At 40.8% G+C, this 20,284-nt stretch overlaps 1 protein-coding gene across 3 annotated transcripts in view; it reads right to left on the bottom strand.

Moving 5' to 3' along the window:
* Positions 1-5,798: 5,798 nt before the first annotated feature.
* The window catches only part of LOC126243332 (inorganic pyrophosphatase), a 139,417-nt gene continuing 124,931 nt past the window's right edge, over positions 5,799-20,284 (bottom strand). For all 3 annotated transcript variants that reach the window (XM_049948156.1, XM_049948157.1, XM_049948155.1), the window contains 2 exons: positions 20,168-20,277; positions 5,799-6,050 (listed from right to left, as the gene is read on the bottom strand). In XM_049948156.1, coding sequence (XP_049804113.1) covers positions 6,019-6,050; positions 20,168-20,277 — 142 coding nt within the window. In that variant the 3' untranslated portion in view covers positions 5,799-6,018. The remainder of the gene's footprint in view (positions 6,051-20,167; positions 20,278-20,284) is intronic.

Here is a 20,284-nt window from a genome sequence, read left to right as displayed (position 1 = left end):
TTGCCGTGCTTCATTTCTGACTGTATCACTATTAGGCATAAGAATAATATGAATATAAACATGACATGATATGTATATTCTTCCGCGTTTGCTGTTGTCTCACTCTAGTTTCGTAGTTTATTAGGCAGACAGGATTTAAATGAGATAGCAGCAAACACGAAAGAATACATGGAAAAATGTTTATATTCGTATTATTCTTATGGTGAGAGAATACTACATGTGATTCACAATTCATAAAAGTTCCTATTAGCAACCGTCTCTTCTCACAGGTAGGAAAAAATTCAGAATGTAGAGTTGGCCATATTGACAAAAACTCCAAACAGTCTTGCCAGTCGGATTTTCGTAGTACATTGAAATTCTGCTACATTCGAAGATGAACAATACGGAATTTGTATTTACTTCGTTGGATAATGTATGAAAATGCAGTGGTCGAAACACGGGCGGAGAAAAAAGCTCTTCTTCCACTTTTTTTTTAAATTTATTTACTGACGCATAGGTTTTGGTGCCAGTATTTACCTTTGTGCCTGCAAAGCAAGCCTGTGTAGCGCTACATATCTTCAATGGCAGGAGTTAGTTTTGGCGGCACCTACCAACATTTTTCAGAACTTCCGCTTACTTTTCTAAGCCGCAGGTAGATTTTTGGATTACAAAAACCGGAAAAAAAGTGCGGCTTAGATTCAAGTAATTACGGTAATACTGATTATGTTCTGTAGCATGCTGTTACATCACCAGAAGTCATTCACAAGATGGGGTCGCAAATTGTCATCCATGAAGACAAATGCCTCGCCAATATGCTGCTGATATGGTTGCACCATCTGTCTGAGGATGGCATTCATTCACGTATTGTATAGCCGTTACTGCGCCTTCTATGATCACCAGCAGCGTACGTCGGTCCCACCTAATGCCACCCTAAAGCAGCAGGGTACCTCCACCTTGCTGCACTTACTGGATAGTGTGCCTAAGGAGTTCAGCTTGAACGGGAAGCTTCCAAACACGTCTCTGACAATTGTCTGGTTGAAGGCATATGCAGCACTCATCAGTGAAGAGAACGTGATGCCAATCCTGAGTGGCCCACTTGGCATGTTGTTGGGCCAATCTGTACCGCACTGCATGATGACGTTGCAAAGATCAACCTCGTCATGGATGTCGGGAGTGAAGTTGCGCATCATGCAGCCTATTGTGCACAGTATGAGCACGTCCTGCACGAAAAGCATTATTCAACATGGTTGCCTTGCTGTCAAGGTTCCTCCGAGCCATAATCCATCGTTAGCAGACATCCACTGGAGTAGTAGCCATTGGGCGGCCTGAGCAAGGCACGTCATCGCCAGTTCCTGTCTCTCTGTACCTCCTACATGACTGAACAGCATCGCTTTGGTTCACTCAAGATGCCTGGACATTTCCCTTGTTGAGAGCGCTTCCTGGCACAAAGTAACAATGCAAACATGATTGAACTGCGGTATTGACTATCTAGGCATGGTTGAACTGCAGACAAATCGAGCTATGTATCTCCTACCTGGTGAAATGACTACCGTATTTACTCAAATCTAAGCCGTACTTTTTTTCCGGTTTTTGTAATCCAAAAAACCGCCTGCGGCTTAGAATCGAGTGCAAAGCAAGCGGAAGTTCTGAAAAATGTTGGTAGGTGCGGCCACAACTAACTTCTGCCGTCAAATATATGTAGCGCTACACAAGCATGCTTTGTGCGCACAAAGATAAATACTGGCGCCAAAACCTCTGCATCAGTAAATAAATTTTAAAAAAGGTAGAAGACGAGCTTTTTTTTTTTCCGCCCCGAGTTTCGACCACTGCATTTTCATTTTCATACATTATCCAATGAAGTAAATACAAATTCCGTATTGTTCATCTTCGAATGTAGCAGAATTTCAATGTACTACGAAAATCCGACTGGCAAGACTGTTAGGGATGTTTGTCAACATGGCCAACTCTATGTTCCGAGTTTTTTCCTACCTGTGAGAAGAGATGGTTGATAATAGGAACCTGATGAAATGTGAATCACATGCACTATTCTCTTCACCATAAGAATAATACGAATATAAACATTTTGCCATGTATTCTTTCGTGTTTGCTGCTATCTCATTTAAATCCTGTCTGCCTAATAAACTACGAAACTAGAGTGAGACAACAGCAAACGCGGAAGAATATACATATCATGTCATGTTTATATTCGTATTATTATTATGCCTAATAGTGATACAGTCAGAAATGAAGCACGGCAACTGACTAGATTTTAAATGTGAGATGACTAATTTCTGTGCAGAATTTGATGTACTAAAGAAGCGGCCGCAAAGATTTTCAAACTGAGAAAATTTTTCGCTAAACTCTCGTTCAGAACATGTTCTATCATACGCAGTCTATTATTTGGTTCTTGTTGATCATTATCAAAGAAAGCAGCAGTGTAAGTAACAACAAATAGCAGCCTCTTGCCATTGTTTCGCTAATGAGACGATTCCTCTTTTTTTTTTTTTAAGCGGCGGTAGCGCGCACAAAAGCAAGTCATGCCGCGAGCGGCGACAGGCCGTAAACACGCAATATCAAAATGCGACAAACAATGCATGACACAGTACAGCAATGCATTTTCAGCTTAGAGTGACAAACACCTATAACAAAGAAAATGGCACTTATCAGATCAAAGCAAAATAAGCTATCGATTCAAACCAGACGAAGCACGTGAAAAAGGAAGGGTACCCGTATAAATACGGACGGAGCGCCTGACGCATAGCAATGGCTACCTGGTAAAGCTTAACTGCTAAGCTTACGACCCGAACCAAACTACTGTAGCTGTATCGTCTTTCATTCGACCTAAATTGTGTCTCATATTACAATGGACCAACTTCGTTTCGATTTGGAGGTGCGGCCTAAAACTTTTCTCTCCCCTTGAATTTCGAGTCTCAAATTTCAGGTGCGGCTTTGATTCGGGAATTTTTTTTTTCCTTTATTTCGAGTCTCATTTTTCAGGTGCGGCTTAGATTTGAGTAAGTACGGTAATTGATGGGCTGTCGGACCCCCTCCATCTCATAGGCACTGTTCATGCAATGTTGTTTACTTCTTTGGGCAGGTTTAGTGTCATCTCTGAACAGTCAAAGGGACTGTGTCTGAGATACAATATCCACAGTCAGCATCTATCTTCAGGAGTTTTGGGAATCAGGGCGATGCAAAACTTTTTTTGATGTGTGTGTATATACAGAATGTCCTGACTGACTCACCAGCGCCCAGCCCAGACTGTTAAGGATTGAAACTTTGAATTTGAAATGGGTCATGATCTTATAGTGTAGGCATCGTTTAAGAAGAGACTTTTCTGAATTTCACCCCTATAGGGTGAAATGAGGACAACGATTTTTTGGAGATGTTAGAACTATGAAGATTGGTTTCGCAGTCAGAAATGAATAAAAAACACTTCGGCATATTTGTATATTCGACCACTAAGCAAGTGAAAAGTGAGACCCATTTTTGGTATTTGACTTCTGTTTTAGAAATTAAAAAAAATAAGTCTCAGTGTTTATGAAAACCGAACTCCTGAGAGGATGAGAAGGGGGGGCTTTAAAATATTTATGGAAACATTTCTGACACTAAGTCTCTGACAAAATTTGTATTTCACTTTTTGGTTAGAAATAAAAAATGTGTTGCAGTGGTTTTTTTTCGGAAATTCAACTGCTAACGGGGTGAAACAAGGGATTAAAATTTTTATGAAAGGTTTCATTTTATTAAACATTTTTAAAGCTAAATCTATGATAATTGTTATTTGACTTCTAAGGAAGATGTGTGTTAGGCAATTGAAATTTCTATGGGAATATCGCCACAAGAACTCAAACAAGATGATCAAGGAAGACCCCCCCCTCCCCCCCGACTCGAGCTGTCAATATTGCTTTGTGGTCGGAAGTATATTTGGGAAGGACTATCCCCCTGTGGCCTTAATTAGTGTGAACAGTTCACAAGTTGTTGCAATTTGTGGACATAAAAACTCGATTAAATAAAATAAAAAATCTGTGCGGACCATTTGAGCCAATTTTTGTAACCCAAGTGAGTGGGTGACACTTTCGACAAATGTGAAGAATAGTTGTGTTTCTGTTGCCAATGTAAACATAATATCATTGAAGTCACAGTTTAATCTTAGTTTAATTAAACAATAAACCTTTCATTGTATCAATGTTGTTTAATACAAGTTTCAACCCACAGTAATGACCCACTCCGAGGATTAAACAGCGCAGCTGAATCAGATCCCTGATCCCTGTCCACCATTTATTTGATTGCCAATTATCTTTTAGATAACTGCCTGATGGCAGGACTGTATCACTAGCTCAGAAATCTGGGCATTTTCTTGCATAGAACGCAGTTTTTTCTCACCTAGGTTACGGTTTTTTTTATATTACTGCTGCTAATTTGGACATATGACTACAGAACTTAGTACTGCATTAGCAGAAGCAATAATGAAGGAATAGGTACAGGTTGGTAACTGTAAAACAATGGAACAGAATAAAAAAAGGTTGTTTGTGACTGGCACACTTTATACACACATGCGCCCACTCAAGGGTTAAATGTATGGAATTAAATACCAATTATATATAGCATCATTTAACATTAAGCTAGTAAGAGGGACACCTGAAAGATTATGGAAAAAGAAACCAAGAAAACACTACTTTAAGCACGATAAGAATTAATGTCCCAGTTCCTCAATTTGCACATGGCAAGAGCGTTGGTAAGTGTAGGTCACTTCAAAACAACAATCCAATTATTTGGATATATCTAAGGCAAACACAGAACACTAGCAGGAATGACAGAACAACTATGTCAGCCTTGCTGTCAGTTACATATCCTGAGAAACATTTATTGCATTTCATTATCATTCACAGAACTACTATTGTACATTCAGATACTGGCTCAAGATATTCATTCATCCACACATAGTGGAATTTATGCATCTTCATGAAGAAGAGCCGTCATGGATGTGGAAAGAATAATTATACATTAACAGGCATAAGCTGTGACTGCATGCTCCTTCTCCGAGGTACATTTACAACAGGTTATGAATTTTACAAAAATCCTGTTCCTCTTACAACACAGTCATTCTTTCCAGCTCTGCTATTTCATATTAATAATTTATGGAACACTGTCCACTATTTATGAACTAAATTTTGGCAGTAGCTATACAAGTACTACAGTAACTGCTATTTCCTATCAAGTGCAAATTTCAAAACAGAGTTAAAACTATCCAAATACAACACACTGAGAAAGGTAGATTGCAATCAACACTTCATTCACACTGAGATCATCTGACATACAGCAATGTAATTGGAATAGGAATAGGATATAGCAAGCTACTGGCTGCAACTTTTTTGAAAATTAGCTACCCCGGAGTTCTCTGAACTGATACAGGAAACGAGGAATCCCTATGACCAGGAGACGGCAGTTCAACTCTCAAAGCATGTCAGTTGTCGAAATGATCTCTCAGTCTCTTTCACTTCGAACACAAACTCTTAACAGCTACCAAAAACTTGTGATAGCTGACTGCACCAGCCACATTAAGGTAATAGTAAATCCTATTTTTCAGAAACAACCCATAATGCAATGGCAATACAGTACGTAAGAAGATTCAAGGTAACAAAACAAATCCAACAGTTGGAGAGGGAGCAGGGAGCAGAGTAGGACTGACATAGGAGGAAGGGAAAGAAGATGAATCACACTTTGGGAACTTCTAAGAGGTTTGTGACTAACATAATTGAGGTTAAGAAGGGACTACGAGATGGAATGGGGTAGAGTGAACAGATGAATAAAGCAAAAAATGGTGTCCATACGAAATTGTATTAGATAAACAATTTTCTTAAAAACACAGAAATTGTATATAATACAAAACTGCTTTTTTTCACAGGCAGCAGAACTATGCAAGTTTCAAAAATCACAGGCAGATTGAAATTAAATCTTCGGAGTTCCTTCAAGAAGTTGCTACACAGGCGACCTTACACCACCACTCCCTCTGGATCCGATATACACACCACAAAGCAATCACTTTAGATGAATGAAGTGCCACTTATCAACTGGAATAGAAAAAGTTGAATTAGAAAATTCATTAATATTTTAATTTTTGTTGACAATTTTTACAACTTTCCTTACGAAAGAATGATACAGGAACTTTGATACAGTTAATAAAAACTTCTTTCATTAAATGGATATAGATTATATTAATTCTTGCTTCTTCAAAGTTTGGATTTTAATCTTTGCAAGCGTATAAAATGCCATTTATTAACTGCAAAAGAAAGAGTAGCATTAGTAAACAGCAAGACAAAGTTTATCTAACACACTTCAGAATGTTACGCTATTATTTTCTATCGTTTCCCATGTGGCTGATTTGACAATACTGAGAATTTGATTTTATGTTACATTTTTTCTCTATGAATGACTACGAATTGATAAGTAACTCAAAACTACTGCATATTCCCAAATTGTGCTTCGTTTGGGCACAAGCATTTCACAGATCTCAAACGGATAGATTACTACTCACTGTAAAGTAGACACATTGAGTTTTCAACCGAAATCATCTTCAGAAACGGAAACAACAGGCTGGAGTTAGTGGTCATGAGTGTGAGGTGTGCTAGCATTTGGGAATGTGTGGGTGTTTTCCTTTCTGAAGAAGGCTCTAGCCAACAGTGCAATATGTAATAGAGACAGAGAGAGAATCTGTAACGACAAGTCTCTCTGTAGTAATCACATGTAAGCTCTTGGCCAAGTGAATTTACGACACTTTCAAAATCATTCAGTGATATCAAAAACATTTACAACATTGGAAATTTAAGTCCCTCTCCCTCAACACCCCCCCCCCCAAAAAAAAAAAAAAACCTTGATCCAATATAGAAGTAACCCACATTGGTGGAGTGCACAGTAACCAAGTACGTTACAATTCACACTGGGACAATAGCAACACAATCCAGTACAATCCTCTGGCACAACATGGAGTGCTCTTTGCTCCACACAACTATCATATAATACTCGTGGAGGTAGATTTCAGGTCATCTACATCCATCTCTGTAGTCAACTTTGAAGTAAACTTTACCTTTCGTCTACAACATCAAAACTACTGTTCTGAGATTTGTGCATGTTGTCAGCTGTGCAGTCTCTCTCATACAATTTCATGAAACTACTTGGGGGAAAAAAAAAAAAAAAAAAAAAAAAAATGAATTTTTGCATTTTACAGTCTGTTATAGCTTGATAAGGAACTAGAACGAGATTTTCACTCTGCAGCGAGCACTTGCCCGCAAAAGGCAAAGGTCTCGAGTTCGAGTCTCGGTCCGGCACACAATTTTAATCTGCCAGGAAGTCTGATAAGGAACTGGTTTTCTTCCCAACATTGCCCACAGTTATTGTAATACTCCAAATTAAGCAGAACAGGACTTATTTTTGAGAAGTCTGCAGTAAAAAAATGCAATCACTGTCCAGTTTATGTTTGGCCCATCTTACGATAAATGGTGAATACCAAATGCAGCTAACATAACAAAATTGTTTTTAACACTGGAAGGACAGCCGTACCACTTTCCAGTCTCTAGTAAATGTGCAAAATATACGGAAGTTTTCTGCCGCAAGGCTGGCATTGCAAAGTGACAATACTATCACCTGCTTTGTCTATCTGGTTATCCTGTGGGGACCCAAGTGTCACATGGATAACTGTCCCATTGCATCACGTGACCTTCACAGCAATGCGTTAAATTTCTTATTATATTGCCTTGGTGAGAACCATGCCTTATTCTCATTCGTTGGACACACAGTGGTAGTAATTCAAGAAATAGTGCTTCCCAAGATGCTTGTACGATTGAAGGATGAACGAGCCACGCTGCCTTTTCACAGTAGCCTGAAAATGTAGTGTGAAGACTCTTCGATGAAAGACCACAGCCAATCATGAAGAGAGGTTGTTATATTAGGTAACTGTTCCATTTGTAGTTATGCAGATAAAAGAGAACCTAAATGCTAGTGCCAGAAAAGATGACTCAGGTACACTGCAACTGACAATGGGATGGTGAAGCATCAGGTAAGGGGAAAGGCTTTTGTTTTCGAATTGATGGAATAGCCATGCATTCCGGTCCAAGATGTTGGAGTTGGCAGTTGTGTGCATGTAACGTGTGCCTGCTTGCTTGCGTGTGCGTGGCCAAAAACTTTATGAGTGTGTCTTAATCAAGCCTGTCTGCAACCTGATGTGTCTTCTTTACAGTAAGAAGCAATTTACCTTTCCCTACATTGTTGATATTCCTACCTGGAGTTTCCATTGTTTGAAATTACAGGCATTATCTCTAACCAAGGACAATGCAGTGGCCAATGGCCTTCCCTTGATGACCAAGAGCAGTGACACTTGGGCAGAGTAGTCAGTGCTAACTGACAAGCAACACTGCATGAAATAATCACAGAAATCAATGTGTGACGTACAATGTACATATCCATTAGGACAGTGTGGCAACATTTGGTGTTAATGGGCTATGGCAGCAGACGACCAACTCTAGTGCCTTCGCTAACAGTACGACATCGCCTGCAGTGACTCCTGTGCTCATGACCATATTGGTTGGCCCCAAGGTGTCTGGAAAACTGTGGCCTGGTCAGTTGAGTCCCGATTTCAGTTGTCAAGAACTGATAAGGTTTGAGTGTGGTGTAGACCCCACGAGGCAATGGACCAAAGTTTTCAACAACACACTGTGCTAGCTGGGGTTGGTCCATAATGGTGTGGATCCAATTCAACTGATCATTGACTGAAAACTGTTGTTTGATTACGTGGAGACCATTTGCAGACAGTCATGGACTTCATATTCCCTAACAATGATGTGCCATGGCACCGAGCCACAACTGTTTGCAACTGATTTGGCCCCACACATTGCCAGACAAGAATACCATAGAAGATTTATGGGAGATAATTGAGAAGGCATTTCATGCACAACATACTGCAATAGCAATATTTTTTACAATCATGGGCAGCTACAAAGGCAGCATGATTCAGTATTTCAGCAGGGGACTTCAAATGACTTGTACCCATACCATGTTGAGTTGCTGCACTAGGCCAGGAAAAAGGAGACCGACATGATATTAGGAGATATCCCATGACTTGTCACCTCAGGTAAATAGATAAATGTTTTTAATGAAAATACTTTCACAGTGGAAGTCAATTGTATTGAGAAAAATTACTTTCGTTGTTATTTGGCACTCAAGCTTCGGCTGAAAGCTACAATGTGTAACAGTCTTTTCGTTGTGCCTGTCTGCAGCTCAACGGGCAATCTTTACAGCGTGTAGCAACCTATTCTTTGCTTAACACTGTTGGAGTGAGACAAAACGTGCTTATGAAGGGGGGGCGGGAGAGGGGGGGCGGGAGAGGGGGGGCGGGAGAGGGGGGGCGGGAGAGGGGGGGCGGGAGAGGGGGGGCGGGAGAGGGGGGGCGGGAGAGGGGGGGCGGGAGAGGGGGAATGGCCAGTCTTTTCCATAATGTTATTGCTATTCCATTGATTCACAATTGACTGTATTTCAGTACAAGTAACAGACACCAAAAATGAAATTACAGCCTTGGTAGCAACAGACACAAAAAATAAAATATTTAGTATTTCCTTAAATTGAAAGGCCCCCTACAGATTTATCAATGTTTAGATATATAGCCTACAATGAAATTGACCAAAGAATAGGAAACTACACTCCTGTCACGTATCGACTCTGGGTAACTCATAAGCAATCTAACTAGATGAATGGCTCACACTGAGCAGAACCCCACCATCTGGGGAAATTCACATGGGCCTGTGTGGCAGACAATTTTGTATCACCTGGAAATCCAACTGGGCTAGCTGACAAGTCATGCCTGTTCACCTGAGTTTCCCTACACAAGGCTCAGTTTCATTAGACACTGAGCCATTTGGCAAACTGCACTGTTTACATGGGAAGTCCAGCAACCAACTTTCTTAAAAATTAAATCTCAAAAAACCAAGGTCGAAAGATGAGTGGAACAAATGGTACATTTATTGTGAAAGCTGTACGAATTTTATATGGAAGTTTCATTGCTAACAAATGGTGCTGTACACTGTGAAGCTCTTACTTATAGTAGCGGCGTGCATAATTTGACTCGTCTTATGCAAGTAGTCTGCAATCTCACAGTCTTATCAAAATGTCCACCGCTTGCAGTACAGAGGTGACACAAATTAACAAGATTTGCCATCACATCTTTTAGTGTCTCATGGAAATTGATTCAAAGCCACAAAGATTATCAATTCAAGCTCATCCAGTGGGGTGGCATGGTTCTCAGGCAGTGCCTTTCGAAGTGCCTCACAAACAGTAGTCAAGAGTCAGATCGGGCAAATATGGGGCCAATCTAACCCTGCACCAGTAAATCTGCAATAATCCAACCATGACTAAACCCGAAGTATTCATCAAGACAGCGAAACACCTGTCTTGTGCCATGTGGTTGGCAACATCTAGCATGCACAACTCAGTGCCCAGTTGGTCCTCGAATGCCACATGTGTCTAGACAAACTGTCCCAAAATTACAACATGTTGTTCACTGGTAATCATTTTTTGCATGAAAAGAGTGCCAATTGTACCTCTGCTTCATATCAGAGAATCACCAGTTTTGTTTAGTAATGACACCATTCTTGTGGAAGTGTGTATCATCTGAACCATATGCAGCCAATATCAACTGCTTCGTATCAGTCATTGTGGGAATGTTTCAAACTGTCAGTCCTCAATCACACAGCTCATGGAGGTATAGCCTGGTGGCTTTGGATTTTGAATGGAAACATGTTTAAGCTGTCTTGATTTTTTTCATGCTGGAACACTTCCACTCAGTCTCTCCTGCAATTCACCAGACTAATTTCCTTTGAGTTTGCTAAATAATTCTGGACACTGTACCAATATTTTCAGGAGTGACTACAGTTTTCCTGGGTCTAACATTCCCCACCAGGTCATCAGCCACACTGCATGTCTCTCGGAATTTGGTGAAGAGGTTGCGAGTGGTTTTCACACTGAGTCTTTTTGTAACATTAAACATAGTTTGAAAACTGCACCTTGCTGATGTAGGACTGTGTTCTAGCCACAGTACTCCATTACAAGAAAGACACATTCTATGGAGTACTTAATTTCAATCTCTTCTTCCAGTATGCTAACATTCTTTCAAGTTTCTATAGTGGAACTCATTGTTCTGAGCTGCAGCACACTTTAAATGCATTACATATTGCTATTATCTGTTAGCTTTCTGAACAATTTCAAAACTTCTGTATAAAATTCTTACAGCTTTCAAAATAAACATCTCATTTGTTCCACTGATTTATCAATCTTAGTTTGAGATATTTAATTTTGAAATCAGGTACTACTATGCTGGACTGGCCATTTGAGGTGGCCTTTACAAATAAATGTACAAGAAACCCAATTTAAAGTTTCGCGAATGTTGCCTCCAGAACTTATCAGTACTCATTCTGAGAGCTTAGAAATCTTCAGGTATTCAAATATACTCTGAAGAACTTCAACAGTAATTTTTTGTACATAAAATGGTATATACTAACAATGCACATAGTGACACCCAGTCCCACCACGAGCGCGGGCATTCCAACAAGAAAAAATATTATAGTTTCAGTTCAGTTCTGTGAATATGACTTGAGCCCACCAGCTCCTGCCACAAATTGAACAGCAGGAGGAAGTAGCAGGTGACATCCTGCACCAAATAAAGTGAGAATTTCTTATACCAAAAAGGTTGTCCGTATTTTCTGATATGCAAAACAGACTTCATTATGAATTTCTTACAAAGGGCAACACAAGTGTTGTACACTACATGTGTGTACCGGGACAACTGGACAAAAAGAGACAAACACAGATTGGGCAGCAGAAGAGAAGCAGACAACCACCACCTGTCCACAAGGGTGGTTTTTGGAAATGGCAAAATAGGAAACTTTTGAGTCTTTGGGGAACCCACTCTTTTACGGTTTTGGCACCTTCCAACTCCCACTTACTCCCAAATCTGGAGTAATTTGTAAAAGGATGTGTGTTCATTCCAATGGTATGCTGTAATAGCTGCGTATAGTTATTTTGGAGGCCTTCCAGAATCTACATTATATTTTAAGCCACCTTGTAGCATGTAGCAGAGGATCATTCAGGTAAGTTTTACCCTTTTCCTGTTCCTTTCAGGAAGGGTGTGTGATGGCACGACTGTTGGTAAACCTCCATACGAGCTCGAACTATCTCACTCTCCTGTAGCAGTTTTGCGAGGTATGTGGGAAGAAGAAGTAGTATGTTGTCCTACACTTCCTGAAATGATTGGCCTCGAATGCACTGTTCTCTTCGAGAGATCTTCTCCATCTCTCTTGTTAATCTGAATCTAAAGGTCCTGTACTGATGATCAATACTCACCACTCAGTTGCTCAACTGTTTGTAAGCCACTCCTTTCGTGAATGGCTTACATTTCTGCAAGACCCTCCAAAAACATCTCAGGCTGGCACATGTGATTATTCGACTTCAGGTTACACTGAATGGTTAGACCTGAGTGTTTATAGTAAAACACTGTTTACGGCCATGTGTTGCATTTATTTCTATTCAGGTTCAACCTGGAGTCCTTGCACAAATGATGAATCCTCCGGATACCTTCCAGCATTTTGTTTATCTACTGGTGTTTTAACTTTCCCACATTGCCAGTTGTCCGCACATTTCACATTTGCAGTGTGGCTGATCGTCTGTTGGAAGCACACTTACGTGCCATCTGGCAGGAATGGCCAGCTTCTGGGGCCAGAATACCAGAGCTGCAGAGGAGGAAGAGAAAGTAATGGCCCGCCAATTGGGTCTGGGAGCATATAGTGTCCAAAACTAACACTATTGGAAAGGAACAAAGGAGCTTTGTGGAAAATTGCTAACAGACACCACAGGACAGCTTGTGGAGTTTTGATGGCACACTGTATAGACACCAGAACATGCACAATGGATGACTGCTGTTGTTTAAACAGATGTTGGCGATGTGGCGTGTTTGGTGCAGTGACAAACAAGGTAATGTATTGTGTCTACACGTTAATTTGGGGAGGACTGTAAATTCACCTACACTTTTGATATGGAAGCTGACTTCAGCTGAATTTACTCTTATGTTGTGATAGTCAAATGTTGGAATCTGTTATTGCACAACTTCTGCCTAGAAGTATTACATCACCCCTCTACGACTGCAGAAGACAAGTGTGGTGAAAGCACGGCAGTGATTCCATGTTAAATTTGTCTGTGTTTTGGTAGCCTGCATGTGGTATTTATTAGATGGATGTCTCCAGTTGCTGAGACATGTGACGTATTTGTTTGCTAGCTCCGGTTTGACTGTTTGTAACCAAACTGATTCATCACACGAGGAGAAGCCCTCAGATCAAAAGGAAAAGTAACTTGCCACTGCATTAATTTGTGAATTATGTTTTGGAGGAATTTAGCGAAGCACTGGTGTGTGAGAACTGCCTGTTGCAAACATCACAGGCATTTCCTTGTGACGAGTCCCTGTTACTGTATGGTGTTTACTCATGTCTTATCTTTCAATAAAGCCTTAACTGCAAATATAAGTTGATTTGGGGGAGGGGACCAAACAGCGAGATCATGAGTCCCATTGGATGAGGGAAGGAGGGAGAAGATCTGCTATGCCCTTTCAAAGGAACTATCCTCACATTTGCCTGATGCAATTTAGGGAAATCACAGAAAACCTACATCAGGATGACCAGATGCAGTTTTGAACCGCCATGCTCCCGAATGCGAGTCCAGTGTGTTAAGCACCATGCCAACTCTGTAATTGAAAATGTTCCTTTAGTTATTTTGACAAATATAAAGATCCAATTTAATGAGCTGGGTTTTGGATAAGAGAGATAAGATTGAAGAAAATTTCCCACTTTGATAAGAGAAAGCCCTAGATCTGATTAGACTTTCTTCCTGAGCTAGTACTATCATTTTACTAATAGTTTGTTTTAACTTCATCTTGTTCTTTTAAAAATAACTGAGGAATTTTCAGAGAAAACTTTTTTCCAAACAACATTATCCGTTTCAAAGTAGTTCCCTAAGGCAACTATACACTGGCAGAGTCTTTCTACCCAGTCTTGGTAGCAGAGCTGTAAAGCTTTGAATGGTAGGGCCTTTAACATGTCAGTCACGTTCTTTTAAATGTCCGAGAGTCCGGGAATTCCATCCTTTTAAGACATTTTTCAACATAAGAAAATGAAAGACCACAACGGCACAGATCAGGTGACTAGGGGGCTTTGGAACAACAGGATTGCCTCTGGAGGTCAAAAATTCCATGATCGAAATGGCAGTGTGACATGGGACAGTGTCATGATGCAGCATCGACTTGTCTGCGATGACCAATCTCATTTAATTCGCCCTTTTCCTGTGCTTTTTCAATGACATCTCTGTGAAACACTTGGTTTTAAGCTTGTCCTGGAAGAAAAAATTCTTTATGCATGGTATTCCTATTGTCAAAAAAATCGGGTCAGCATTGTTTCGATCGTTGACTTGCTCATTTGAGCTTCTTTTGGTTGAGGAGATGTCTGTGTGCCACTCCTCACTTTTGTCTCAGGATCGTACTCAAGAACCCAGGATTCATCACCTGTGATCATATGACTGAATCACTCATGTGTAAGTTTAATAGGTCACCCATCAGCCTTATTGTCAAATGTCAGTCTGATCTCACAAGAGCATGCACACATTGGACATTTTTTGAAGTTGAACATTTCCCTGAAGGAGGTTCATCTTCAAGGTGTTCGGCCTTCCCAAAATGATTTTTGCCACACAGAAACATGTGCTCTTGATAAGGAATGTTCCTCATAGGCTTGTTTCAACTTTTCGAAGGCCACACTTGCGAATTCCCCAAGTTTAACAAAACTTGATTGCACAACATTGCTCTAAATTCAACCGTTCCTTTTTCGTAACATGCAACAAAAACATAACTTCACTGACGGCACTCTCAAAAATCGCCTGATGGCTATACGGAGCTGAAACTGAGCATCTGGAAGGGATGACACAGAACACATGGTATACAGAAGTAAAACACAGCATTGAGAGATTGTTTGCAGTGTTGTCAGTCTCATTACTTTTCTCACACACCTTTTACACCTGATCATCATCATTATTATTATTATTTTAAAATTCGTGATCTATCAAAGAACTGAAGTACATAGGAAAAATAAATCTTTAAGCTAGGTCCTTTTTATTATATTGCTCTTTGAAGATAAACCAATCACACATTTGGAATCGAATAATTTATACAATTATGAACAATTTAATGAGAGAAAGTTGCTGTGCCTGAGAAAGTGCAGTCCATCTGAACAGTAATACCTTGTTACATGAAGTGCACCTTCAGACCTTGTGCTGGTTGTACGTGACATTCTAGCACCAGATGGGTGAGGTGCACGGCATCAGTGTCATCGTGGCCTTTGCACTAGCTACACTGGTGGGTGTACCTAGTTTATAGTTAAGTTTTATTTTAGCAGTCTGCATGTTGTGGCTCATGTCAGCACCAATGACACCTGTCACATGGGTTCTGAGGCAATTCTCTGTTCTTACAGGCAGCTGGCAGAGGTGGTGGTGGTGGTGGTGACTGATGGCCTTGTGCATGGGGTGGAAGCAGAGTTTGCAATTAGCATCATCATTCCCAGAGTTGATCGAGGTCCTTTGGTTTGGAGCCAAGTGGAGGGTCTCCATCACAGGCTTTGTCGACTGTGATTATCTTCACTGCAGGTTTCTAAACCTGCATTATTGTGTAGGGATTTGTAGGATACCCCTTGATAGGTCAGGGGTGCAGTACACAAAGGAAGCAGCTACTCGGGTAGCAGAGTACTTGTGGAGCACATGAGGGTTTTTTAGGCTAGGCAGTAGTTTGAAGTGCTCTGATACGCAGCAAGAAAAATCAAATGGCATTCAGAATGGACACACTTCGACTGTCAATTTTATCAGTAAACTGTCGAAGTATTTGTAATAAGATTGCCAAATTTACTGCCCTCCATGAAAGTTCTCGGACTCAATTTATTCTTGGGAGCGAGAGCTGGCTGAAACCTGAAGTGGAAAGCTCAGATATTTAGCGAGTCACGGAACGAGTATCGTAAAAATGATTTAGACACCATAGGAAGGGGAGTGTTAACTGCAGTTGACAAAAACTTTGTCTTGTGAGGATGAAGTTGAGTTTGACAGAAGTTATCTTGTCACTTATAATAGGAGGAGGTTAAACCAAGTTAATTGCTGGATGTTTGTACCAGCCACATGATTCTGCTATAACAGTTCTAGAGTCGTTCAAAGAAAGTCTAGGGACAATAGTGCGTAAATAGCCAGATCATGCAACATTAGTTGGATGCGACTTTAACCTACTGAGTAGAGATTGGGATGTCTACGGATTGTGTGTGTGTGTGTGTGTGTGTGTGTGTGTGTGTGTGTGTGTGGGGGGGGGGGGTGGTATAGTTATGTGCAATACTTTCAATGTGTTTTATGATAGCTGTCTTGAGTAGCTAGCTTGGCAGCCCACATGCAACAGAATATGCCAGACCTTACAAACAAGGTCAGTACGAAAACAGGGATTAGTGATCACGATGTCATTACAGTAACAATGATTATGAAAGTTAATGAATCAGTTGAGAAGGCTAGGAGAGTTTCTGCTAATAGAGCATATAAGCAGTTATTAACATGTCACGTAGACAGTGAATAGTCATCACTTAGTACCAGTAAGATGAATACAGAGGAATTTTGGGCAAAGTTTAAGCAGGTTGTAAACTGTGGTCTGCAGAGTTACATACCTAGTAAGTGAATAGAGTATGGAAAAGACTCACTATGGTTTAATAACTAAATCTGTAAGATGCTAAGGAGAAGGAGACTGTTGCACTCTTGGTTCAAAAGGGAACACACAAATGACGACAATCTAAGGTTAGTAGAGATTCGTGCATCTGAAAAGATCTATGCACAAAACAATTACCCCAATCACACGTTAGCAGACGATCTGGCAGATAACCTCAGAAAATTCTGGTCATATGTAAAATCACTAAACGGGTCCAAGGCTTCCATGCAGTCCCTTGTTGACCAGCGTGGTGTGGCAGTTGAAAACAGCAAAACAAATGCTTACGTTTTAAATTTCATGTTCAAGAAATTGTTCACACAAGACAATTGTACAAACATAGCGTCTGACCATCGAACAGACTCCCGTGTGGACGACACAATAATAAGCATACCTGGTACAGAGAAACAACTGAAAGATTTAAAAGCAAATAGATCACAAGATTCAGGTGGGACCCCAGTTCAATTTTACAAGGAGTACTGTATGGCACTGGCCCCTTATCTACCTTGCATTTACTGTGAATCTCTTGCCCAGCACAAAGTCCCAAGTGACTGGAAAAAAGTGCAGATGACCCCAGTATATAAGAAAGGTAAAAGAAGGGATATAATGAACTTGACAGACTAAGAAGCTTGTGTGCACGAATCAGCAGGGTTTTAGGAAGTATAGCTCATGGGGAAGTTCAGCTTAACCCTTTTCCCACATGGTATACTGAGAACAACTATGGATGAAGGGCAACGGGCACATTCCATACTTCTAGATTTCTGGAAAGCATTTGACATAAGCTGTTAATGAATGTACGAGCATATGTAATAAGTTCACAGTTATGTGAGTGGTTGAAAGACTTCTTAAATAACAGCACCCAGTATGTTGTCCTTGATGGCGAGTGTTCAGAGACAAGGCTATTGTAAGGAGTGTCCCAGGGAAGTGTGATATGACTGCTGTTCTCTATATACAAAAATGATTTCGGGGACAGGGTGAGTAGCAATCTGCAGTTGTTTACTGATGATGGCTTGGTGTATGATAAGGAGTGTTGAAGCTGTGTGACGGGAGGAAGACACGAGACGACTTAGAAAAAATTCCCAGTTGCTGTAATAAATAGTAGCTAGTCCTAAATGTAGAAAAATGCGAGTTAATGCTGATGAGTAGGAAGATCAAACCTGTAAAGTTTGGTTTCAGTATTACTAGGGTCCTGCTTGACAGTCATATCATTTAAATATCTGGGTGTAACATTACAAAGTGATATGGGATGGAATAAGCACATGAGAGCTGTGGTAGGGAAGGCAAATGGTCTACTTACGTTTATTAGGAGAATTTTAGGGAGGGTGGTTCACCTGTAAAGGAGACTGCATATATGACACTGGTGTGACCTATTCTGGAGTACTGCTGGAGTATTTGGGATCCGTACCAGGTCAGATTGAAAGGTAACATCAAAGCAATTCAAAGGCAGGGTGCTAAATTTGTTACCGGCAGGTTTTAACAGCATGCGTTACGGAGATGCTTTGAGAATTCAAATGGGAATCCCTGGAGGGAAAATGACATTCTTTACAAGGAATACAATTGAGAAAATTTAGAGAACCAGCATTTGAAGCTGACTGCTGAGTGACTGTACTGCTGCCAACATGCATTGCACGTAAGGACCATGGAGATAAGATCCAACAAATTGGGGTTCATATGGAGGCAAGCAGATAGTTGTTTTCTGCATCACTATTTGCGAGTGGAAAAGGAAAGGAAAGGAAATGACTAGTAGTGACACAGGAGGGTACCATCATACGGTGGCTTGTGGACATCTGTGTAGATGCAGATGAATTTCTGTCACTTTCCTTATTCCTATAGGCAACAATGACCTTCGATGTCTACCTATTTCACTAATTTTAGTTTATATTTTACTTTAGTAATTTACATATAGTCCGACAGGACATTGGATCAGGGTAACACAGACTTACTGGTGGCTGAGTACATGTCTAGAAACAATATATTACAAAAAGAGAATCTGTGAACATTTTTATGTTACAAGTAAGCTAACTCCATAAATAAGGTGTTTCTATCACAGTTAATAATATTTTGACCAGCCCGACAGTATCTTCCATGTGTAGAATGTGGTAGTTTTAATTCTAAATGAAACAATGGAAACTCCAAGTTGGAATTTCAACAATATAAGGAAATATATGAATTCTTTAGGAATAAAGGAGACAACTCTCTGAAAGGCAGAAGTGCTGCATCACCACCAGGTACACAAACAAAAGGTACAGCACTTGGCTACCTTTCAGAAAGCATCTCTGTACCTTTTCATTCGTGTACCTGTTGACTCAGTGGTTCTGCCTTTTGGTGAGTCGTGTCCTTCATTTCTAAATAATTCTTAATCCTGAACCACAACTTTCCATACATTAATGTAAGGAGGGAGATAGACTGCTACACGTTGTGAAGATGACAATGAGTTGCAGACAGGCACAATGAGACTGTTACACATTTATCTTTCAGCCAAAGCCTTCTTCAGAAAAGGAAACACACACACACACACACACACACACACACACACACACACACACACACACACACAGTACAGTTATCTCCAGCAGCTTGGACTGGAATGCAATTGTCATGTTTAATGGAAGCAGTAATGTGAAGGGGTGGGGGTGGGGAAGGGTGAAAGATAGCTGGGTGCAGGTGGGAAGAAAGAAAAAGCACTTTGTGGCAGAGTGTGCAGGGACTAGGAGGAGACATGCCAACTCTGCCACCAGGTGTGGCGTCAGGAGGCTATTGGGCAGAGACGTGGGGTGGGGGAACAGAAAAGGAGATGAGCAAGGAAAGACATGCTGGTGCATTGGCAGAAGGCCACACAAATGGAGGGGGATGTGAATATTTCCTATTAACGTCTCCTCATTCCCCTTGTGGCCTGCCCTCTGCCAAAACAACCACCAGTCTTTCCCCTTCCCTGCTCCACTCCTTATTTTTTGCCCGCCACTCCCCCCCCCACCCCGATCCACAGCTTCCTGACACTGCTCCTGTTGGCAGTCTAGTGCCTGCACACACTTGCAAATAGTGCTCCTCTCTCCTTCCATCCGTACCCTGCTATACCTCCCCCAACCCCTCCAGACTGCTGCTTCCATTCAACATGACATCTGTATTCCATTACGAGCTGCTAGAGTTACTTTATGTGTGCATGAGGTGAGGTGTGCTTGCTGGTGTAATGGACTGTGTGTGTGTGTGTGTGTGTGTGTGTGTGTGTGTGTGTGTGTGTGTGTGTGTGTAGAAGGCTTTGGTCCGAAGCTAAATGTGTAACAGTCTATTCATTGTGCCTGTCAGTAACTCAACATGTCATCTTCACAGTGAGTAACAATCTATCCTTTTCCTTATGATGTTGATAGTTTTACTTCCATGTAACATTCTTACCAATAGGTTCAGGTTCTGATCCCGCACTTGGTGCTGGGCTTTTCGATACTACTTCCTCAGCATCTTCCGTTTCAATTCTGAAAGAACTGTCTGCTATCGTAACATTAACACTGAAAA

This window comes from Schistocerca nitens, chromosome 1, assembly GCF_023898315.1.
Source record: "Schistocerca nitens isolate TAMUIC-IGC-003100 chromosome 1, iqSchNite1.1, whole genome shotgun sequence".
In the NCBI taxonomy this organism is placed as follows: domain Eukaryota; kingdom Metazoa; phylum Arthropoda; class Insecta; order Orthoptera; family Acrididae; genus Schistocerca; species Schistocerca nitens.
This window is presented reverse-complemented; position numbering and strand designations above follow the sequence as displayed.